Genomic DNA, 22518 nt, shown 5'->3' on the forward strand with positions numbered 1-22518 from the left:
TCTTATTTATTAGATGAGGGCCGCCTTCTGTAAATAATAAATTTATTAATCAGTCATTTCAAACGGTAATAACCAAATTCAGCATTAGTAATGTTTTGCCTATATTTTAAAATGAATGATTCCTTGATTTTAAAAAAATAATAAGTTTCTAAAAAACAGAAATATGAACATCTGATTCAAAAATAATAATAATAATTTTCTAAAAAAACAAATATTAACATCTGATTCCAAACTTTTGAGGGCTAGTTTGTATTTTTTAAATTCTTAATTGAGGTATCTCAAATAGAATGGGCTGTACAAATATTTGAAATTTGAAAAGCATTAGTTAATCTTTTTACTTGTTTTATCTTAAAACAGAAGTATACTCTGTAAGACTTCAGGTATTGATTAGTGTGCTGTTCTAGTTAAGGGTTGAACCAGGAGAGGCTTAAGATTAGCACCATCTAGTGGTGAAATTAAACATTCCTATACTTGAGGAACAGCCTGTCGCTGGGCGATGTCATAAAGCTGCGCCCCAGAGAGTAAAAACAAAACAGAGAGCACGTTTGTCTCACTTCCTGCTTTGAACGTTCAGTTTGGCTTTAAAGGCATTGTCGGTATGTAGAAATGTTTATAGAAGTTTAATTCTCTGTTTTTGATGCATGTTTGTGAATCTGTTTATTATTTAAAGAAGTATTTTAAAGGTTCTAGCAACTTTCCGCTGTTATAAGTTTTCACTGCACTATAAAAGTACTTGTGAGCGTACCTTTTTCAGACTTTAACAGCTTTGCCAGTGCGCATAGATAACGTGTCATTCAAGTGAAGTTATTTATTTATTTTTTATATGTTTGTAAAGAATAAGTAATTCTCACATTATTGTATTTACGATTTATTTGTAGTTTTACCCTATTCCAACTGGCTTCAGTAAAGAAAGCAAGCTGAAAACTCTTGTCTGTGTGGTCATTGGAAGGGAGTTTATCTGACTGTCGACTCAGGCAGGGCGCTTGAGGCAGAGGGCAGGACAGTTAAACGACACCTTCAAGCAAGCCAATTTACGGATGTTTTTAGAGCTACGGCGGGGAGCTAGCAATTCAGCAATTAAACGCAAGCAATCGCTTTCAAAGTTATAATGACAGACGTACACTCTAAAGGTGGATCTAAGAAAACAAGATCGAAGGCATCATCTACGTCATCTCAATCTCGCAGTTCATCTGCCAGTATGGCTATCGCTCTTGCTCGAGCAGAAGCTCAGGCCGCTAAAGCTGAAGCAGCGTTCGCTAAAAAGGAGATTGAGCTTAAAATAAAGCAGGCACATGTTAACGCGTCTCTAGAATCGTTGCAATTAGAGAAGAGAGCAGCAGCTGCAGAGGCAAAAGCTGATGCTTTAGAAACTGTTATGGAGCAAATAGATCGAAGCAGTTATAAAAAAAATAGTGCTGCCAACAGAAGATCCAGTGCGGCGCACAAATGAATACATAGAAGAGCATGCCGTCTTTACAGACGCCCTTCCTATGCCTGTGCTTAGTGGTCCATACTTTGATGAACCTTACAACAGCCATTCAGCACCTCAACATGAATCTACTGTTGACTTTATACACCAGAATAATAAAGAGGAGCATGAATTCACAGAGCTAGATCCTGTTTTACAAGGTGCCAGCCTTTCTGAGCGATATTTTCTTCCTATGGAGAGTACAGTATGTTCTACTGGGGTCCCAGTCGTGAATGAAGACTTTGCACAACAAACCAGCATCAGTAATGTCTATGTGCCCAAGGTGCTGCAAAAGCCACATTTTACAGATCAAGCTCCGTTGAATGGTTACAACAACAGTGCGACACATGGGCTAGCAAATAAGAACAATACTCAACCCCAGGCTATTGCTCACAGCTACACAAGACCACATCAGGCACATCCAGATGAGAATACAAATATGTCGGACTTTGTCAGGTTTCTTGCCCGACGCGAACTTATATCTACTGGCCTTATTCAGTTTAATGATCAACCTGAGAATTATAGAGCTTGGAGGGCATCATTCCTGAACGCCATCAGAGGCCTTAACCTTTCAGCTAGTGAGGAAATGGATTTGCTGGTGAAGTGGCTAGGCAGTGAGTCGGCAGTTCTTGTCAAGCGGATAAGAGCTGTTTATATAAATCATCCACAACAAGGGCTCAGAATCGTATGGGACAGACTGCGTGAATGCTATGGTTCTCCAGAAGTTATTGAGAGTTCCTTATTCAAGAGGCTAGAGAGTTTCCCAAAGATTTCAAATAAAGATAATCGCAGACTGAGAGAATTCGGAGACTTGCTCATGGAACTTCAAGCGGCCAAGGCTGATGGTGATCTGTCGGGTCTTTCTTATCTTGACACACCTCGTGGAATCAACCCACTAGTACAGAAGTTGCCATTCTGTCTGCAAGAGAAGTGGCTCACCACTGGCTCTAGATATAAAGAAGATCATGGAGTGTCTTACCCACCATTCAGTTTCTTTGTGAATTTTGTAAGTCAACAAGCAAGGATGCGGAATGATCCAAGCTTCATTGTTTCAGCAACTCATGAAGAGCCATGGGGACAGATTAGACAGACACAAAAGCACAATTCTCAGAAAGTCGTTGCTGTTCATAAAACAGAGGTCTCTTCTCAAAGCACACCTGCTGAACTTTCAACAAAGACTAAAGCAGATCCAGCAAAACAGTGCCCACTCCATAACAAACCTCACCACCTTCCTAAGTGCCGTGGATTTAGGGAGAAGCCCCTTGAAGAAAGGAAGGCTTTCTTAAAGCAACATGGGATTTGTTACAAATGCTGCAAGTCTGCAGTTCATGTGGCTAAGAACTGTAATGATGCCACCAAGTGCACAGAGTGTGAAAGTGAGGGTCACATCTCAGCACTGCATCCAGGACCAGCTCCATGGTTGTCTATGTCACAAACTACCACACCACAGTATGGTGGGGAGAAAAATGATAGTCCTAGTGAAGCCTACATTACTTCTGCTTGTACTAGGGTCTGTAGAGAGAATCAACCAAGACGCTCATGTTCCAAGATCTGCCTTGTAAAAGTGAGTCCGGAGGGTCGCTCACAGGAAGCTGTTTTCCTCTATGCAGTATTGGATGATCAGAGCAACAGGTCCCTTGTAAGGTCAGAGTTCTTTGATCTCTTCGGCATATCGGGATCCATTTCTTCATACACCTTGAAGACATGTGCTGGAACTGTTGAATCACAAGGTAGGCAGGCACACGGCTTCCAAATTGAGTCAATAGATGGAAGTTTTACTCTTTCGCTACCAATAATGATTGAGTGCAATGACATTCCAAATAATCGATCTGAAATTCCAACCCCAGAAGTAGCGCTAAACCACCCACACTTGAGACACCTGGCGAAGTGGATACCAGAGCTCCACCTACAAGCCCCTATTAGGCTTCTATTAGGTAGAGATGTCATCAGGCTCCATAAAGTACGTAAGCAAGTAAATGGACCACATAACGCTCCATATGCACAGAAGTTGGATCTTGGTTGGGTGATCGTGGGAGATGTCTGTATTGGAGATGTTCACAAACCGGACACAGTAAGGTCATACTGCACTAACATCTTGGAGAATGGCCGACCTTCATTCTTTAGGCCCTGCCCCAACCACTGCATTGTTAAAGAGAGATTCTGTGACTGTAAGCTGCCACTGTCCATCCTTCATCGTAAGGTCTGCTCTGCTGAAGAAGTGCAGATGATCTTAGATCAAGACTTATTCCAAAGAACAAGGGACGATGACAAGGTAGCTTATTCTATTGAAGATACACAGTTTTTAAAGATTATGAATCAGAGTGTCTTTCAGAATAAAGAAAATAGCTGGGTAGCTCCATTGCCATTCAAGGTTCCACGGCCACGTCTTCCTGATAACAGGTCTATGGCAGTACAGCGTTTAAAGTCACTACAACGCTCCTTTAGAAAGAGTCCTGAAATGAAAACTCATTTTGTTGCCTTCATGGAGAAGATGTTTCAAAATGATCACGCAGAGGTGGCCCCTCAGATAAAACCTGGAGAGCAATGCTGGTACCTACCTTGTTTCAGTGTTTACCATCCCAAGAAGCCTTCTCAGATCCGAGTAGTTTTTGACTCAAGTGCCCAATTCAAAGGTCTATCATTAAACCAGGTGCTTCTAACGGGTCCAGATCTCAACAACAATCTCATTGGAGTCCTCCTTCGGTTTCGAAGGGATCTCGTTGCCTTTACTGTGGACATACAGCAAATGTTCCATTGCTTTATGGTTCACCCAGATCATCGCAACTTTTTGAGATTCCTTTGGTTCAAAGATAATGATCCTGAGAATGATGTACTTGATTTTCGCATGAAAGTGCATGTATTTGGAAATAGCCCATCCCCAGCTGTCGCTATTTACTGCCTCAGACGAGCAGCACAGAAAGGTCAACTTGAGTTTGGTGAAGATGCCAGAAAGTTTGTAGAGCAGGATTTCTATATGGATGATGGACTGAAGTCCTTGCCTACTGCAGCAGCAGCAATCGACCTGCTCAAACGAACTCAGGAAATGTTAGCTTGCTCTAATCTCAGGCTTCACAAGTTGTTGTCCAACAGTAGAGAAGTTATGGAAGCCTTTCCACCTGAGGACCATGCCAGCACCCTAAAGGACCTAGATTTGTCAACAGGAACCATACCTATACAACATAGCCTTGGACTACTTTGGGACTTGAATTCAGATTTCTTCATCTTTCAAGTTCATAAAGAAAGAAAACCATTCACACGACGAGGAGTTCTCTCTGTTGTAAATAGTTTGTATGATCCACTTGGGTTTGTTGCTCCAGTAACAATCCAAGGCAAAGCTCTTCTAAGGGAATTTATTAAGGAGTCATCTGATTGGGATGCACCATTGGCACCTGAAAAGGAGGAGCTGTGGGAGACGTGGAGACTTTCTCTACAAGAATTGCAGTCTCTTCAAATTCCAAGACCATATTCACCTATATCACTGTCTGAAGCAAAGTTTGTAGAGCTCTGTGTCTTCTCGGATGCTTCTGAAGGGGTAGTTGGTGCAGTCGCATATGTGAAGGCCACAGACACCAATGGAAACTGTCATGTGGGGTTTATCTCTGGCAAAGCAAGATTAGCCCCGCGTCCTGAACATACTATACCACGACTGGAGCTTTGTGCGGTGGTTATGGCAGTGCAAATGGCAGAAACCATCACAGCAGAAATAGATATTAAGTTTGATGCAGTTACCTTCTACACTGACAGCAAGGTGGTGTTGGGATATATTCATAATGAAAAGCGGAGGTTTTATGTTTACGTGAATAATCGAGTCCAAAGAATCCGGAGAAGTTCGCTTCCAGATCAGTGGCATTATGTGCATACAAAGCATAACCCTGCGGACATTGCAACACGACCTATATCTGCTGCCAGCTTAAAGGATACAATTTGGTTTACTGGACCGGAATTCTTATCTCGACCTGAAATCGTGCCTCCTGTGCAAGAGACATTTGAACTTGTCAATCCAGCTGAAGATTCAGAAGTCCGGCCATTAGTTACAGTATGTCGCACGGCAGAATCTGCATGTTTGGGGTCTCAACGCTTCAACCGTTTTTCTAGCTGGATTTATCTAACCAGAGCTATGGGTAATCTAATTCAATTTGTTCGTCACTTTAAGCAAGCTCAAAATAAACCTGCTGAGATCTGTAGGAGATGGGATTATCGTGAGTCACTGCTAACACCGGACATACTAGCTCAAAGTGCAGCAGTCGTTATTCGTACAGTTCAAAAGGAAACCTACGCTGATGAGATTGAGTGTCTCAAATCACATAGAAGGCTCTCAAAGAAAAGTCCACTTTGGACTCTGGATCCCTTTATCGATCAAAATGGCCTGTTGAGAGTTGGAGGTCGGGTCATAGAGGCAGGTCTAGAGCTTAATGAGAAAAGGCCACTTATTGTGCCGGGACGACATCATGTAGCAACCCTATTAGTGCGTTACTTCCATGAGCAGACACAACACCAAGGACGTCACTTTACAGAAGGAGCAATCCGGTCAGGTGGCTACTGCATAGTAGGTGTCAAGCGATGTGTTTCTAGCCTTATCTTTGAGTGTGTTATCTGCCGTAAACTCAGAGGTTCCTTTGAAGTACAGAAGATGGCAAACCTTCCACCGGATAGACTCAGCATGGAGCCTCCCTTTACACATGTTGGATTAGATGTGTTTGGGCCTTGGACTATATCAGCACAACGAACAAGAAGCAACCACGGTGAGAGTAAAAGGTGGGCTGTTCTTTTCACCTGTCTAAGTGTCAGAGCTATTCATATCGAGGTCATTGAATCCCTAGACTCTTCCAGTTTCATTAATGCCTTGAGGAGGTTTCTAGCGATTCGAGGTCCAGTGAAGCACATTCGTTCGGACAGAGGAACCAACTTCATTGGTGCCTGCAAGGAATTAGGAATTCCCTCCAATTCTGATGGAATGGCTGTGCAGAAATTTCTTGCAGATCATGGTTGCACTTGGACATTCAATACTCCTCATTCGTCTCATATGGGAGGTGTATGGGAGAGAATGATTGGTATCACACGGAGGATTTTAGATTCAATGTTTGAACAAATGAGGTCTTCCAAATTAACACACGAGGTACTTACCACTTTTCTTGCTGAGGTCACTGTTATTGTGAACAATAGACCGCTGGTGCCTGTGTCAGCTGACCCTTCGGATCCATTCATTCTCACACCTGCCACAATCCTTACTCAGAAAATGGGTTCTTTTCCTCTTCCAGTTGGGGAATTTGGAGAATCTGACTTGTACAAGCACCAATGGCGCAGGGTACAGAGCCTTGCTAATACCTTCTGGGATAGGTGGCGCAAGCAGTATTTATCTACCCTTCAGTTCCGTAGGAAATGGCAAATTAACCATCCAGATCTTACGCTTGGAAGTGTGGTCCTTTTGAAAGACTCTCAAACTAAGAGGAATGACTGGCCTTTAGGAATTATAACTGAAGTGTACCCTAGTAAGGATGGGAGGGTCCGTAAAGTGCAAGTCCGAGTCAATAAATCAGGTGGGGCCAAGATGTTTCTCAGGCCTGTTAATGAGATTGTCTTGCTTCTTCCTTCAAAGGATTTGGGAACAGAAGAGGAAAAAACAAAATAGTGGAATCCTATGGGATACCAGGCGGGGAGTGTGCTGTTCTAGTTAAGGGTTGAACCAGGAGAGGCTTAAGATTAGCACCATCTAGTGGTGAAATTAAACATTCCTATACTTGAGGAACAGCCTGTCGCTGGGCGATGATGTCATAAAGCTGCGCCCCAGAGAGTAAAAACAAAACAGAGAGCACATGTTTGTCTCACTTCCTGCTTTGAACGTTCAGTTTGGCTTTAAAGGCATTGTCGGTATGTAGAAATGTTTATAGAAGTTTAATTCTGTGTTTTTGATGCATGTTTGTGAATCTGTTTATTATTTAAAGAAGTATTTTAAAGGTTCTAGCAACTTTCCGCTGTTATAAGTTTTCACTGCACTATAAAAGTACTTGTGAGCGTACCTTTTTCAGACTTTAACAGCTTTGCCAGTGCGCATAGATAACGTGTCATTCAAGTGAAGTTATTTATTTATTTTTTATATGTTTGTAAAGAATAAGTAATTCTCACATTATTGTATTTACGATTTATTTGTAGTTTTACCCTATTCCAACTGGCTTCAGTAAAGAAAGCAAACTGAAAACTCTTGTCTGTGTGGTCATTGGAAGGGAGTTTATCTGACTGTCGACTCAGGCAGGGCACTTGAGGCAGAGGGCAGGACAATTAGTTTTTGGTTTACCTTGAGATGGATTACTAATTTATATATTTTTCAGTTTTGCTTATCTGACAGCTGCTTCTGATACCAAACAATGAATGACTGAAGTGACTGAGTGATGCAGCCTGTATTAGTGGTGGCACAGGCTTGAAAAGCCTTGGTCACACCAGCTTATTTCCTTACTGTGAGTACAGGTTCAGCATGCATCTGTATTGTATTAGCATTACATTTTTGTAACACTTGAATACATACACATTACCATAAACACACTGTAAAAGAGAGCAATTGCAATATTTAACATACAGAAGTCATGACCATATAAAGTCTGTTAATATTATAATTGTAATTATTATAATTGAAATATGACCAGTTGACAGATTAGGAGATGAAATCAAAACTCTAAACAGCAGCATTCCTGGAGAAAGTCAACCTTGATCCATATTCAGTTATAATGCACAAAGCCACAGTTCTGATGACTTAAGCCAACTGGGCACCAGCGCCCTGCAGAGCATTTTATAGTTACATAGTGAACCAATAAGAAGTCAAAATTTCATCCCATTCCCAGACATTCCCAATAAATTCCATCCCATTTCTCATCTGCTCCTGCAAATCCATTTCATTATTTTCACAACCATATTCCAATTTTTCCCTGTAAAGAACACTTAAATCAAGCACAAAGCCCAAGAGGAAACTGAAACACTAATATCCCTGAACCATATGAAAAAAGTAATCCTGGGCCAAAATTCCTTCGCACCTCTCCCTCCATGTTTTTTGTTTTGCAAATGTGTCAATCAGCACAAGCAGCCTGCTATCCCATCCCCCCAACTGATGCAGCTGAAGTTCTCCCAGCTCAAGTGTGTTAATCTGGGTGTGAGCTGCCAGGAGTTGTATAGGGTAAATAATATATTGTTATTTGGAATGCATACATGTCATTTGTGTTCCATGTCTACAACAATCTGTGTAAATGTAGGATGACAGGAAATGCGAGGCAAGAAATGCAGAACATATACCTAAAGCAAAAACATTTTTCATGTTTTAGTAATAACATGAAGTGTATGCATGAAGATTTTTGTCCAAATATCAAATTGACACGTGCACTTTTATTCAAGAATTTATAACCAAAAAAAATAAATAATTCAGTTTATGTGTTGCTGTCAGTGAGTTAAAAACTCAAGCTCAAATGCAACCGACAAAGTTGATGTGTCTTCTTGGATGATGCAGAGGTAAATACTGCTACATTATAACCAAGAAGTTGCAGGTTCGAGTCCATGTGATCCTCTTTTTGAGAAGTGAGCCGTTATTATTACTATAATATAATAAAAACATACATTTGATTTGAGTCTGTAACACCCGGTGTAAATTTTGGCTATTTGTAAAAGTTTGAGCTTTTTATTTAGTTTTATTCTGTCAGTGCCATTCACTGGTACAACAAACTTGACTCTGCCTCTCTCAGTTGGTGCCGTTTAGCTCCATTCTTTTCAAAAGAGCAGCGATGACCATAGTTGGTGCTGTGGTTGATGCTTGTTCAGAACTATTTGTTGTACCAGCAATCAAAGGTACGATGCCCTGTGACCGCTATCTCACTATCATGCGCCATTTGTGCTTTGACAACAAAGACACCTTTGCAGAACGTGTCGGGATAAACGATAGATGTGCATGTGCAGTGCTACTCCTTATTTAGGTAAAGATCCCACTGGAGAAAAACTTTCCAAGATTGTGATCATAAAACCGTTTCTGGACAAAGGCAGAACCGTAAGAACAGACAACTTCTTCACGTCTCCTTCACCGACTAATAAACTGCTGCACTGCAACACAACTCTGTTTGGCGTCATAAAGTGGAACGGGAACGTCCACCTGCATCTCAACTAATTTCAGTACACGTGCAGTTCACTACACTAGTGTTTAGATCTGCCAGTGCCACGCTGACGGTGTATGTTCTGTTTTAGGTATGTGTTCAGCATCTCTTGCCTCGCATTTCCTGTCATCCTACATTTACACAGATCATTGTAGACACGGAACACACATGAAATGTATGTATTCCAAATAATGATATATTGTTTACCCTATATAACTCCAGTGGGGTATTTTTCGTACGTCGCTTAAATCATCCGAGATCAGGTACCTCATCTTGGATAAGTTAATGCCGGTGACACTCATCCGGGACAGGTCGGTTTTTCAAACGCAGCCATGTATTAGATTAGTCTAGCTGGATCTAATCATACGAGATGTATGCGCGCGCCCGCGCTGAGTGAAAAGCCCATATATATTGAGTCAAGAAAACATGATCAGGAAATCTTTGTTAGGCTGTAACAAAATGACGAAAGAACGGGTGCATTTTTTTTTTCACACACGCGGCACAAGACCTTATATTCGAAGGACATGAAGAATTTCAAGATTTAATATGCACAAGGGGTAACACTGCAAAAGCAGCCCAGACCAGAAAAGACGGCTGGCAAAAAGTGGCCGACAAATTAAACGCTAAGTAGTGTGCATTGTACTTACTGAATGCAGCGTTTCATTTCCTGTGTGTCAGATTAATTATTATTTAATATGTCATAATTCCAGATCAAACGTGAGCACAAGGAGAACATGGGAACAGGTTAAAGTGAAGTACAAGAAAATACTTCAAACTGGTAAATATTGGTATAAAACTATTTAAAGAATTGTTGACATAAATAATCATATATAATATAAAAACATTAATTTTAAAGCTAATAAGAAGGCAGACAAGCAAAAAACAGGTGGAGGTCAACGCGGTCTAGACCTAACCCCTGCAGAAGAGTTGGCTCTCCAGCAAAATGCCCATCGCCCTGTTTCTGAGGGCATTCCAGGGGGAAGCTCCTCCTCAGAACCAGTGGCAGGATGCAGTGGTCACTTCATTTCAGGTAAAGGATGGTCATTGCATATGTTTGTCCTCCATGTGTGCCATAGTTATGTTCCATATAGCCCTCTTTTTTGTTGGGTCAGTTGCAGGGAATGTCATATCCCTTGAACCTGTGTCTGACCAACGAGATATTGACGAAGGTCAAATATTTGATGAAGACACTGTGTCTGATTATTCATCAGGAGGAGAGGTATATTTTCCAAATAATGTTTGATCAAACTCCACTCTGATCAGTCCCATATGCCCTAATCACATTTGGAAATCCTGGTAATGAGAATGTTAGGCTGATTGAGATTCTTCATGGAACTGTGGGTGTTTTAGCCTGTGTATTAACTACCTGCAATGGCATGAAACGCCTCTTTTATTGTCTGCACACGCAGGTGTCCAGGAAACACTATGAAAACCCGAAGGAAATATTTCAGAGCCAAACAGACTTTACGAATTGCCTGGCAAACTGCACTTTTAGTTAGATTTTCCGCATTGCCTAGAGTATATAAAAAAGTGCCGCTTGTAAAAAACCTCAAAGCAATGCATACTGTCTGTGTGGTTGTGAGAGCCCGACTTCGCCTAGTTTGACTTCGAATATAAGGTGCTAATAAATCTTTGAGGTACAATATGCCCCCTCGGCTAAAGCGGTATCTTTCGAAAAGAATTTCCTCCAGGAGCAATAAAGGATCTTGCTGATCGCTCAAACCCCTCTCTATATGAAATTGTCTTCGTATAATTTGCGCACCAATATCAGTTGGTCACTCATTCATGAACAGCGAAGCCATGACTGGATGACTTCCACGCACCATCACTGATTATATGTGTAAACTAATCCTTGTTTACGTAGAACAAACCTGCTCCGAGCAGGTTTGAGGATTAGGATGTGTTGCTATGACAACACTTCCAGCAAGAGTTTTGATAAACCGACAGATCCAGGATCAGGCCAAATCATCAACAATTACATACGGCTAAACGACTAATCCACGTACGAAAAATACCCCCCAGGCACCTTACACCCAGATAAACAGACTTTACCTGGGAGAACTGTTCGTCTGACTTGAGCTGCGGCAGTAGAGGGATGGGGATAGCAGGCTGCTTGTGCTGATCAACATTACCGGAAGTAGTTCTTTGCCATATAAACTTGCATTCTAAACAAAGATAAGTGATTGAAATTTTGTAAGAAACACACAGGTATGAAGTTTCCTTATAAACGGACAACCGGAAGTAATATCTACTGTACTTTATCTGAACAGGTATAAGGAAAGTTGAGTGGAGAACAATCTAGATTTTTTTTTTTTATGCTTTACAAAAGACTGGCAAATTGGCAGTCATCAATGCCCTTAACAAAATAACTAACTATAGTTAGTATAAGGAAGTATACTTCCGACTGTTTGGTATGGATCATTGTGACGTAACTGGTATGATAAAAGTTTATTGCCTTGTAGGATCGACTTTTTATGGGCATCAAATTTGACTACCTTTTTTACCCTGAACTAGAGATTTTCTAGAATTTATCCCACCACTTTGATTGACATCATTTCAATATGCTTTCTTGACAGTTGATTCTGTAATATTGTTGAAGCAGGTTTATCTGTTAAACAAATTATCATATTTTGACATTTAAGTACTTGTTACTGTCTTGGTTAAGGCAAATTGTGTTCCACAATTGTTTTGAGCTGTGGTTTTTTGAAGTTTTTGTTTTATCAGTAATTATGGTGCTTGTTTGAACTAATTTAATAATTTATGTTGCAATCAATGAAATTGTTTTATTTTTCCAGTAAGAGATCATTTTTAATCAATGTATAGATATTCTTTAAAATTAAACATTTAGAAATTTACATACCATGCCTTTCTGATTTGTGCTATGCATTTACTTTGTTCTTACATTTAATTCCACAAATTGTATTTCATATATGTTTTGATCTTCATTCAATTTTGTACTGTTTGTGAGTTGACATTTCTTCTGGTTTTCAATATTTTTGGATTGTCCAAACTTTTTTTTTTATTACCGACATTTATTTTTTTTATTTGAAAATGTGTTAAAAAGCCAACAGCATCGCAAAGGCAGAAGAAAATCAATAAGTTGCATTCACGTTTATACTCTTTTTCATATAAACAGAATGAAAGAGTTAAAGACAGGGCTGAAATATGATTTTGGGAATATCTAATTATTCATCTTATTTAGTATCAGCAACAGTTTAGTAACTATATGGCACATATTATTTTTAACTGTTATCTAACTTATCAACAATGCAAAGAAATTACATGGTACAAACACAAAATAACACTTTTTAATTGGAAATTTATCAAATCTGGTAAAGCAACTATCAAATAAATTTGAAATTTGAATAGGTACATATTTTGTTTCACGAGTTGACATATTCATACAATTATTATATAATCTCTATGTATATGAGAAAGTTGAGTGAAGAACACTCCAGATTTTTACCTCTGCTATTAGGACATAAAATGGGGCTGTATTTTGGGTTATTCTTTTTTTAACATTATATGAGAACAATAGCAACATTGCAATTGTTTATAAACTAAGATGTTTAAATTGATCTAAAGTCCAGTGTTGAGTGTTGATTACAGTCACACTCTCATGCAGACAAATAGGTAGATCATTCTGCATTGGCATGTATACTGTTAAGTCAAACATTTAAAATATGTGCTATCCATACATGCAAAATGTGAGCTGGCCACAGTGTAGCTGAAAACCACACAAACTGTATCCGTACAAAGGTAATTTGATGCACATATGAAGTGATGGTAAAAAAATCTCCAGCCAGTAATCACTATTCTGCATCAACCTTTACCAGCCAAGCTGCTATGTGTATACACTGTTGTGCTTATAAATAGATGCCAGCACATTAGATGTGTTCTTTTCTGAGTGCACACTTTTACAGTGGAAGTGCAATGATTATACCAAAATTGTAATAGTAAATAACTTGCATACATACACTCATCAGCCACATTATTAGGTACACCCGTTAGCTTCTTGTTAACGCAAATATCTAATCAACCAGTCATATGGCAGCAACTCAGTGACCTGCTGAAGTTCAAACTAAGCATCAGAATGGGGGAAGAAAGGTGATTTAAGTGACTTCGAACATGGCATGGTTGTTGCTGCTAGATGGGCTGGTCTGAGTAATTCAGAAATTGCAGATCTACTGGGATTTTCACACAGAACCATCTCTAGGGTTTACAGAGAATGGTGCGAAATAGGGAAAATCTCCAGTGAGTGCCAGTTCTCATTGCGTTTAATGCCTTCTTGATACCAGAGCACAGAGAAAAATGGCTAGACTGTTTTGAGATGAAAGAAAGGTAACAGTAACTCAACTAACCACTCATTACAACTGAGGTATGCAGAAGGGCATTTCTTAACGCACAACATGTTGAATCTTGAAGCAGGTTAGCTACAGTAACAGGAAACCACAGTGGGTGTCATTCCTGTGACCTTAGAACAGGCAGCTGAGGCAGCAATTCACATGGGCTCACAAAAATTGGAAAATAGAAGATAGGAGAAACGTTGCCTGGTCTGATGAGTCTCTACTTCTGCTGTAACATTTGAATGATGGGGTCAGAATTTAGCATCAACAACATGAAAGCATGGACCCATCCTGCCTTGTATCAATGTTTCAGGCTGGTGGTGGTGTAATGGTATGGGGGATATTTTCTTGACACCCTTTGCACCCTTCAGTACTTACTGAGCATCATTTAAATGCCACAGCCTACTTGAGTATTGTTGCGGACCACGTCCATCCCTTTATAACCGCAGTGTACCCATCTTCCAGCAGGAAATATTCCAAGCCACAAAGTTCAGATCATCTCAAACTGGTGTTTTGGTTTACTGTACTCAAATTGCCTCCACAATCACCAGATCTCAATCCAGCAGAGCATATTTGGGATGTGGTGGAATGGGGGGAATAGGCATCATGGATGGGCATCCGACTTTGCAGCAATTATGCAATGCTATCATGTCAATATGGACCAGAATCCTTGAGGAATGTTTCCATAACCTTGTTCAATCTCTGCCACAAAGAATTTCGGCTGTTCTGCAAAAGGTGTCCGTCCAACCTGGTAATAGCAAGGTGTACCTGATAAAGTGGTCTGTGTGCCACTAAGCCCCAAATCTGACACAACACCCCACACAGTTCCAGGTTTGAATAGAGTATTTTATTACAACAAAATAGTTCAAGTATGCACAGTCAATAAAACCACCACCACCAATTACAAAACAAGTCTCTCCTTCTGTTCCTGCTATTGAGTGTGACCCGCTGCTTCCCGAGTTTGACTCCTTGAAGTGATAGATAAATAGATAGATAGATACTTTATTAATCCCACCCGCTGCTTCCAGAGTTTGACTCCTTGAAGTGATAGATAAATAGATAGATACTTTATTAATCCCAAGGGGAAATTCACGGACCTTGAAATACTTCCGGTACCATAGTTATGTCCTATTGAAAGCACTTCCAGGTCACATGGAAACCAAGAAGGTCCTCCCCAATGGCACCCCCTAAGGGCACCCAGGGACCCCAACAGTGCTGCAGTTCCAGACTCCAGTTCCCATTTACCCCTGTGGGTGTCCACACGGATGCCTCGAGAGAACCCCTAATATCCTTCCCTTGGGGATGGTATGAAGGATGCTTAAATGACATTTTTTCTGAAACTGTGATCTTTGCTTGCTTGAAATGAACATCTTTAATAAATGTTAGAATGTTAGGGATTTTGCTTCTTGTTTGGAATGTGGTGCTGTTGTAAGTAAAAGCTGCCTGGAGAGACATTATTTCCCTTTTTTATGACTAAATATAGCTTAACATAATAAAAAAATACCTACCATGAATGAAACAAACCACTATTATAAAGGAAGTTAAATTGTATTTTATGAAATTTATCTTTAAAAATTTTTCATTATAGTTGTGATATGTTATTTGGACTATTTGAACACAAGTTTGATAGTAATGATGTGGTTAGTGGCTTACTCTGTATGAGCCCAAAGAAAGGATTGAGATGCATCTTTGGTCTTGAGTAAGCTTAGTTTTCTTGGTATTGTATAAATGTTTAAAGTTACTAACAGACCAAGTACAACAGATGGCAACTATGGCTTTGACATTACTTATTCAAGATGGACATGAATGTACCATATGCAAATTGCTTAAGTACATTTTTGTATTAGAATGAATTTCTTCACACACAGAAATGCACATTCATAGAATATGTTGGTAGGTAATAGTTGAGGGTCCACACTTTTTGAGAAATACTAGGTGAATAGTATGTGAAAAGACTTTGGGTTACTTAGCCAAACTTTTATTCTGTTTAATTTTTACAATCCAATATCAATGTTAATATATTTATAATGAAGCTACATTCAAGTAAACTACAATATCCTGAAGAAAATTGCATCATAACCCACTGTTGCATCTGGAAAGATTTAAAAAGCAAGAACTGCTAACTAAAAACAGAACAACTTTCAGTGGTTTATAAGAGAGTGTTCATCCAATAATATTTATATTCTTTATATTTAATTTTTTCTGCATCAATTGTTGCAACTTGGCAACCTGTCTGTTTTAGTTAGCATACTCATTAAAGACAGGTTGCAATGAAAGAGAGAGGTTGTAATAGTTGCGGGATTGAAGCACAGGTTTACTGCATAGATGGGGAGCCTCGAATAGTGCCTTTTGGGTGCAAAGGTGGGATATCTTTCTGTAAGAGTTGATATGCACTTGACGAGAACAGTGGTGGATACAGTAGTCATTGTCCAGGTAGGAGCCAATAACATACATAAGAGTAGCCTATCAATTCCCAATCCAAATTTAAAGACTTGCGTGCAAGGCTGAGGAGCGGAACTGACAAAGGTAGCCTTCTCCAAAGTTCTGCCAGTGCCATACACCAGTTGAGGTAAGACTGAGATGATTAGAAGACCCAATGCATGAACCAAATCTTGGTTTAGGATTGAAGAGTATAGGTTTATGGGTCACTGGGAGACCTTTGGGAAGAAATGGGATCTGTTCTGCTACAACGGGTTACGTTAGAACCAGATATCAGTGGGCTAGTGGAGTGCTTAAACTAGGGAATGTACATGAGGAGGCCATTTACAGATGAAATTTAATATAAAGAAATTTAAATTATTACATGTAGGAAGTAAAAATGAGAATGCTAACAGAATGTTAGGGTATATAGCACAACGTGTAGAGTACAGGTCATGGGAGGATATGTTCAAGCTTTACAACACACTGGTAAGGCCTGATGTGAAGCACTGTATGTAGATTTGGTCTCAAAAAAGACATAGAAGTGCTAGAAAATGTCCCAAAATAGCAACTAGGCTAATTCCAGGACTACATGAGATTAGTTAGGGGGAAAGATTAAAATACCTGAGCCTTTTTAGTTTCTCCAAAAGGAGGTGATTGAAGTATTAAAAATTATGAAATGTCAGTACAGTGGATAAGGAATGTTACTTTAAAATGAGTACAACAACAGTAAATTTCTGTCAAAAGTTAGTTTTTTTTTTTAGCACAGAGAACCATAGACCTATGGAATGCGTTAAGTAGAGTGGTAAACACTAGAACTTTAGGAGCCTTCAAAACTTGACTTGATGTTATTTTAGAGGAATATAGTGGATAGGCTGGTGGGCTTTTTTAGGTTCAAAGGCATGTTCTCATCTAAATATTTCTAATATTCTAAATCTATGGCTGGTTTCCAATTCAGCACATTACCTACCATATACCATTGGTGCACATATATTGAACAAAAACTTCAAACATTTTAAAGCTGCATTTTCTTTTTACGGTACTTATTGTTAATTCAATTATAGTTGAACACATTTTAATTTACTATAGTAAAACAGATTACCAGCTGACTGACTGACTGAATTAAATATTTGTAATTTTATTTTTTCCCTAATAAAAGCTTTATTTTTTTTTTTTTTTGTATGTAAAAGCCTGTGATGTTGCAGAGGAGCTAAGTCGCAAACTGGAAGATATCCTCAACACCTATTGCTCTGAGGGGAGCCCAGATGGTATGAATGAGGAAGTGAGTCATGCTGAAGCCCTTGAGAATGATGAGTCAGACAGATGTAATTTCTCAAGGAATGGAGAACATGAAATTGAGTGTATGGATGCCAGTGGAGCAGCAGATAAAGACTACCCCAAAGCAGAGGGGTTTAGTTGCGAAACAAAGATAAATAATGATGTGAACGATAAGTACCAGAAGAAGACACAGGAGAAGAAAAAGGCTAAAGGACTTGGTGAGGTTTAAAGGAACTAGATTTTAAGCATTGTGTATATTTGGGCACTACACTGTTAAAGTGTTACGGATAGACTTACAATTACTTTTTTGCGTATGTTATAAGGAACATTTCAAACTGTCGTAACTTTAATTTCTTGCACAGTTTAAAGTTACGCTATTACCTTTATTAGCAAGCCACTCTACAATAAATGGACATCTTCTACAGTTGATTATTTTTAATTGTTTCATCAGTGTAATTCAAGAATCTGACAATTCTTTAATTTCAGAGCATTCCTACCAGCTTGTATACATCCACCTGTTCAGTTGTGGGAAGCTGGAGCTTATCCCTGCAACATTTGGTAGAAGGCAAAAACCAGGCCAACACAGGAAATGTCCATGCATACATCCACAGTCCTTCATAGATAAAACTGTATCTGTCCCCAGAGGAAAGTTTTGGCTTTTCACAGAAGCCCTTTAAATAAATAAATAATAAATAGGTGACTAAATAAATATTCACATTCACTTTTATCTGGACACACACTAGAATGACCTTAACGCAAGAAAATTAAAAAGAGAAAATTTCTGACTTGTCTGTCACAGTGAGGCATTATGTGGACGTATTGTTGTTGGTATAAAGGAGCCCCGGTAGCATTTTTTTTGACATGCTGCTGCTGAATAATCCATTGACCGAATGTAATCAGTGTGTTTCCGAGAGAGTGTGTAGAATTGTTCATAATTGCACTCAGTTTTCCTTTAATTCTCTCATTCACTACGAACTCCAGGGGGTCCAGACGGCATCCTATAACTGAGCTTTCCCTTTTAATTAGCCTGTTGATTTGGTGGGCCTCTCATGAAGTGATCGTACCAGCCCAGCACATCACAGTGTAGAAAATCGCACTGACTCTTACAGAGTTATTAAAGATGCAAAGGATGTTGCTTCCCACATTAAAGAATGCAGTCTCCTAAGGAAAAGGACTGTGGTCTTTCCTTTGTTATGTAATTTTTCTGCATTCCAAGATCAGTCAAACCTATTATAGGAGTAGATCATTTTTACATACACTCCTTGAATAGTGGGCATATATAGAGGCTGTTTGGTACAGCAAAAGTCTATGACCAGTTCATTGATTGCTGAAATGATTCCCTTTGCCCCTAGAAACAAACTTCTCCACCTGACTCTTGTACTCCGTCTCATCCCCTTTATCAATACACCTCAGTGCAGAATCATCTGAGAACTTCTGCAAGTGACATGCCCTGGTGTTATATTTGTAGTCAGAGGTGTACCCAGTGAAGAGAAAAGGAGGTGGTTCTCCAGTGTTGCTCTCATCTGTATCAGAAAGACACTCCTGGAGTCCCACAAACTGCGGTCTGCCTGACAGTCCATAATCTAGAACACCATGGGCTCATCCATCTGCACATCTGAGTTTACCCCTTAATAGGGATGGCTGAATGGTGCTGAAGGCGCTGGATGAGTCAAAAAACATAATCCTCACAATGCTGCCAGCTTATTTCAGGTGAGAATAAGTTTTGTGGAGCAGATAGATAATTGTGTCCTCCACTCCAGTCTTTGTCCGATAGACAAACTGCAGTGGGTCCAGGTGGTCTACTACAAGAGGACTTGTATTGTCTGGACCAGTCTCTCAAAGGTCTGTAGTCATTAGGTGAAAAGGTGCCTGTCTCCTTTGGAACAGGAATAATATGCAGGATGTTTTCCACAACAGTGGCAATTTCTGAAGTCTTGTGGACAAACTAAACAGGTGACAGAGGATACAACAAAGTTGGTCAGCACAGACAACTGGAGGACTGACTCCATCTGGTCATGCAAGGCAGTTTTAGAGTCACCAGTTACAACAATCTAGACAGAAACCTGCCATTCAGCCCAACAAAATGAAACAAATATGCACATCTTCAGAATGTTGTAGGAAAGCTAAAGTTCCCATTCACCTGGCGATAATGCTCGTTCCAAATTGGGATTCAAATCCAGAGCTCCGCTATAATCCCCCACATCTTACTGCAACAGTTTATATGTATTTTATACATATATATTTAAAGCAGGAGTCTTGCATTGAGACAGCATTTTTATTCCATTTAGGTAAAGAGATAACACTTCTGATGCAGACTCTGAACACTCTAAGCACTCCAGAAGAAAAACTTGCAGCTCTTTGTAAGAAATATGCTGAACTGGTAAGTTTTTAGCACTTTCTTTAATATGATGGTAATCATTATATCCTTGCCACTTGCAGGTTATTTGCAATTTAATGCATTCTTGTAATAGTGAAAGAGTACCATGCACTTTTATAAACATACTTCAAATAAAATCCACAGTAACTTTTTGAAGACTGGATGCTATTGATTTAATACATGCAAACCAGTTTTACAGTTATTTTAATTGAGTTCATAGGGCAGTATTATAAGTAAATAGCAATGGAAAGGTTAATGTTATATATAAAACAGTTAAAATGTGGTTTACTTCTTGATAGTGTGAAATATGTGTTTGTGTCATATTGTTTCCATTTTAGATTCTGTATCCTAATTTCAGTAAGAGCATCCCGGTGAACGTGTATTGTGTGGTTTGTTGGCAAGTCATCCTGTTTTTCATTCTACTACTTCTGGTGAGGGTCATAGTGGCAACGTGGCAAGCCGGACAAACCAGGCCACCTTATCCTGCCTATCCTGAATCTGTAGTTCAGTTTTCTCCCAGTGTGCAATGCCAGACACACCACACGTAGCAAGCACCAAGGAGATATCCTAACTACATTCTGGAGAAGCAGTGGTTCTCCCCTGAGATCCTTCCTTATTGCTAAGATGCTAGTTTTATCACAGAGAGTGATCTTAACAGCCATCTTCTGGAGCTCCATTTTGACCATATTTACTGGTGAACACAATTCCTTCAGTCACCACCTAAAGCTTGTGTCCATAGGTGTGGATGTAGATGTTTGAATGACTGGTAAGTTGAAAGTTTTGTCTGAGGACTTAGCTCCCACTTCACCACAACAATCTCATACAACATTTGTAATACTGCTACTGCTGCACAAATTTCTTGGTTAATTTCATGATCACTTCTCCCTCATTAAGCATACTTGAACATTTCCACTTTGGGGCTGTTGGCCCCTTACCTTTCCTGCAAGGAAAGTTCTCTGCATGTTTAGCAATGACTTGCATTTTCTTTTCTGTAGTTGGAAGAGCACAGAAATTCTCAGAAGCAGATGAGAGTTCTTCAAAAGAAACAAACCCAGCTTATTCAAGAAAAGGACCATCTCCGAAATGAGCACAGCAAAGCAATACTTGCCCGTAGTAAACTTGAGAGCTTGTGCCGTGAACTCCAGAGGCACAATCGCACTCTCAAGGTATGATGTAAAGGTCATCATAGCCATAGTTCTTTTGTTTGTTTTCTTTTAGAAACATGTCCTAATTTAGTTATTTTTAATATTCCTCCAAATCAAATGTAACTGTGTTTGAAGGAGGAGGGAGTGCAGAGAGCCAGAGAAGAAGAGGAAAAAAGGAAGGAAGTCACATCACATTTCCAGGTGACTCTCAATGACATTCAAGTACAAATGGAACAACACAATGAAAGAAATGCCAAACTTCGTCAGGAGAATATGGAGTTGGCTGAGAAGCTGAAAAAATTAATTGAACAGTATGAGCTGCGGGAAGAGGTAGGCAGTGGAAGGAAGAGAAAATTATTTTTCCAAGGTACATTTTTAAGGTTTTAACTATGAGATCCTATAGTTTTGTTTTTTTTTTTTTTTTTCCCTCTTCTGAAGCACATTGATAAGGTGTTCAAGCATAAAGATTTGCAACAGCAGTTGGTGGATGCTAAACTACAGCAAGCTCAAGAGCTGTTGAAAGAGTCTGAGGAACGCCATCAGAGAGAGAAGGACTTTGTAAGTTTTATCTTGAATGTAATATTAATTTAAAAAATTAGGTATACTAATTTAATATAATCTGTGAGAAGAATAACTTCAAAATGGAGATCTGTATTTGCAGCAACTTTCATACTTGCTGCATCAAAATTGTGTTAGCATCATTGAAACCTGTTATCCTGTTCAGTAAAGCAAGTTCTATTTAGTTCAGTTCATTTTTGTACAGCACTCTTCACTGAGTGCAGGTACAGAGTGCTGTTAAAAGTTCTTAGGCAAAATGCAAGTTTAGATATTACAAATTACCAATTAAGGATTTAGCGTACAAAGAGACTGATTTATTTAAAAACACAGAAAACAAAGGAGAAACTGATTAACATAAATGGAAGCTAAAAATATGTCTATTAATCAATTGTTGAACTATTGCCAGTTGACAGTGGAGGAGAGGAAAAGGAAAAACTGCAGTCAGTAGCATCCCTGGAGAAAATATACCTCTGGGGTGTCCATGGTAAATTGTAAGAAAAGAAAATCAAAGACAAATTTGGATACAGTCATAGTCCTGGAGACCTCCTTGAACTAGCTGCCCAGCCTCACCTGGGCATTCTATACTAGAGTCTATGCTGGGTCATCCAATTTGATAAAAGAACAATTCCATCCAATAATTGCAATGCTTCCAGTAAGTGAGATGAGTTATCCATGGGCAGGTGAACAGCTTGGGAGTAGAGCAGTGGCACCAAGGGCCACATTAACATAGCAAGATAATGGTTTTTAAATATTGTATTACTTATATTTCTGTACACATAACTAACAAACAAAGATATTATGCATA

The 22518-nt window shown here is 39.4% G+C and overlaps 1 protein-coding gene across 1 annotated transcript in view; it reads left to right on the forward strand.

Annotated features, from left to right (window-relative positions):
• The window catches only part of LOC114664699 (alpha-taxilin-like), a 148669-nt gene that overhangs the window by 54641 nt on the left and 71510 nt on the right, over positions 1–22518 (forward strand). The window contains exons 3-7 of the mRNA XM_051936330.1: positions 17546–17851; positions 19922–20013; positions 21006–21176; positions 21291–21485; positions 21594–21713. Of these exons, the coding sequence (XP_051792290.1) occupies positions 17546–17851; positions 19922–20013; positions 21006–21176; positions 21291–21485; positions 21594–21713 (884 nt within the window). The remainder of the gene's footprint in view (positions 1–17545; positions 17852–19921; positions 20014–21005; positions 21177–21290; positions 21486–21593; positions 21714–22518) is intronic.

This window comes from Erpetoichthys calabaricus, chromosome 14, assembly GCF_900747795.2.
Source record: "Erpetoichthys calabaricus chromosome 14, fErpCal1.3, whole genome shotgun sequence".
Taxonomy (NCBI): domain Eukaryota; kingdom Metazoa; phylum Chordata; class Cladistia; order Polypteriformes; family Polypteridae; genus Erpetoichthys; species Erpetoichthys calabaricus.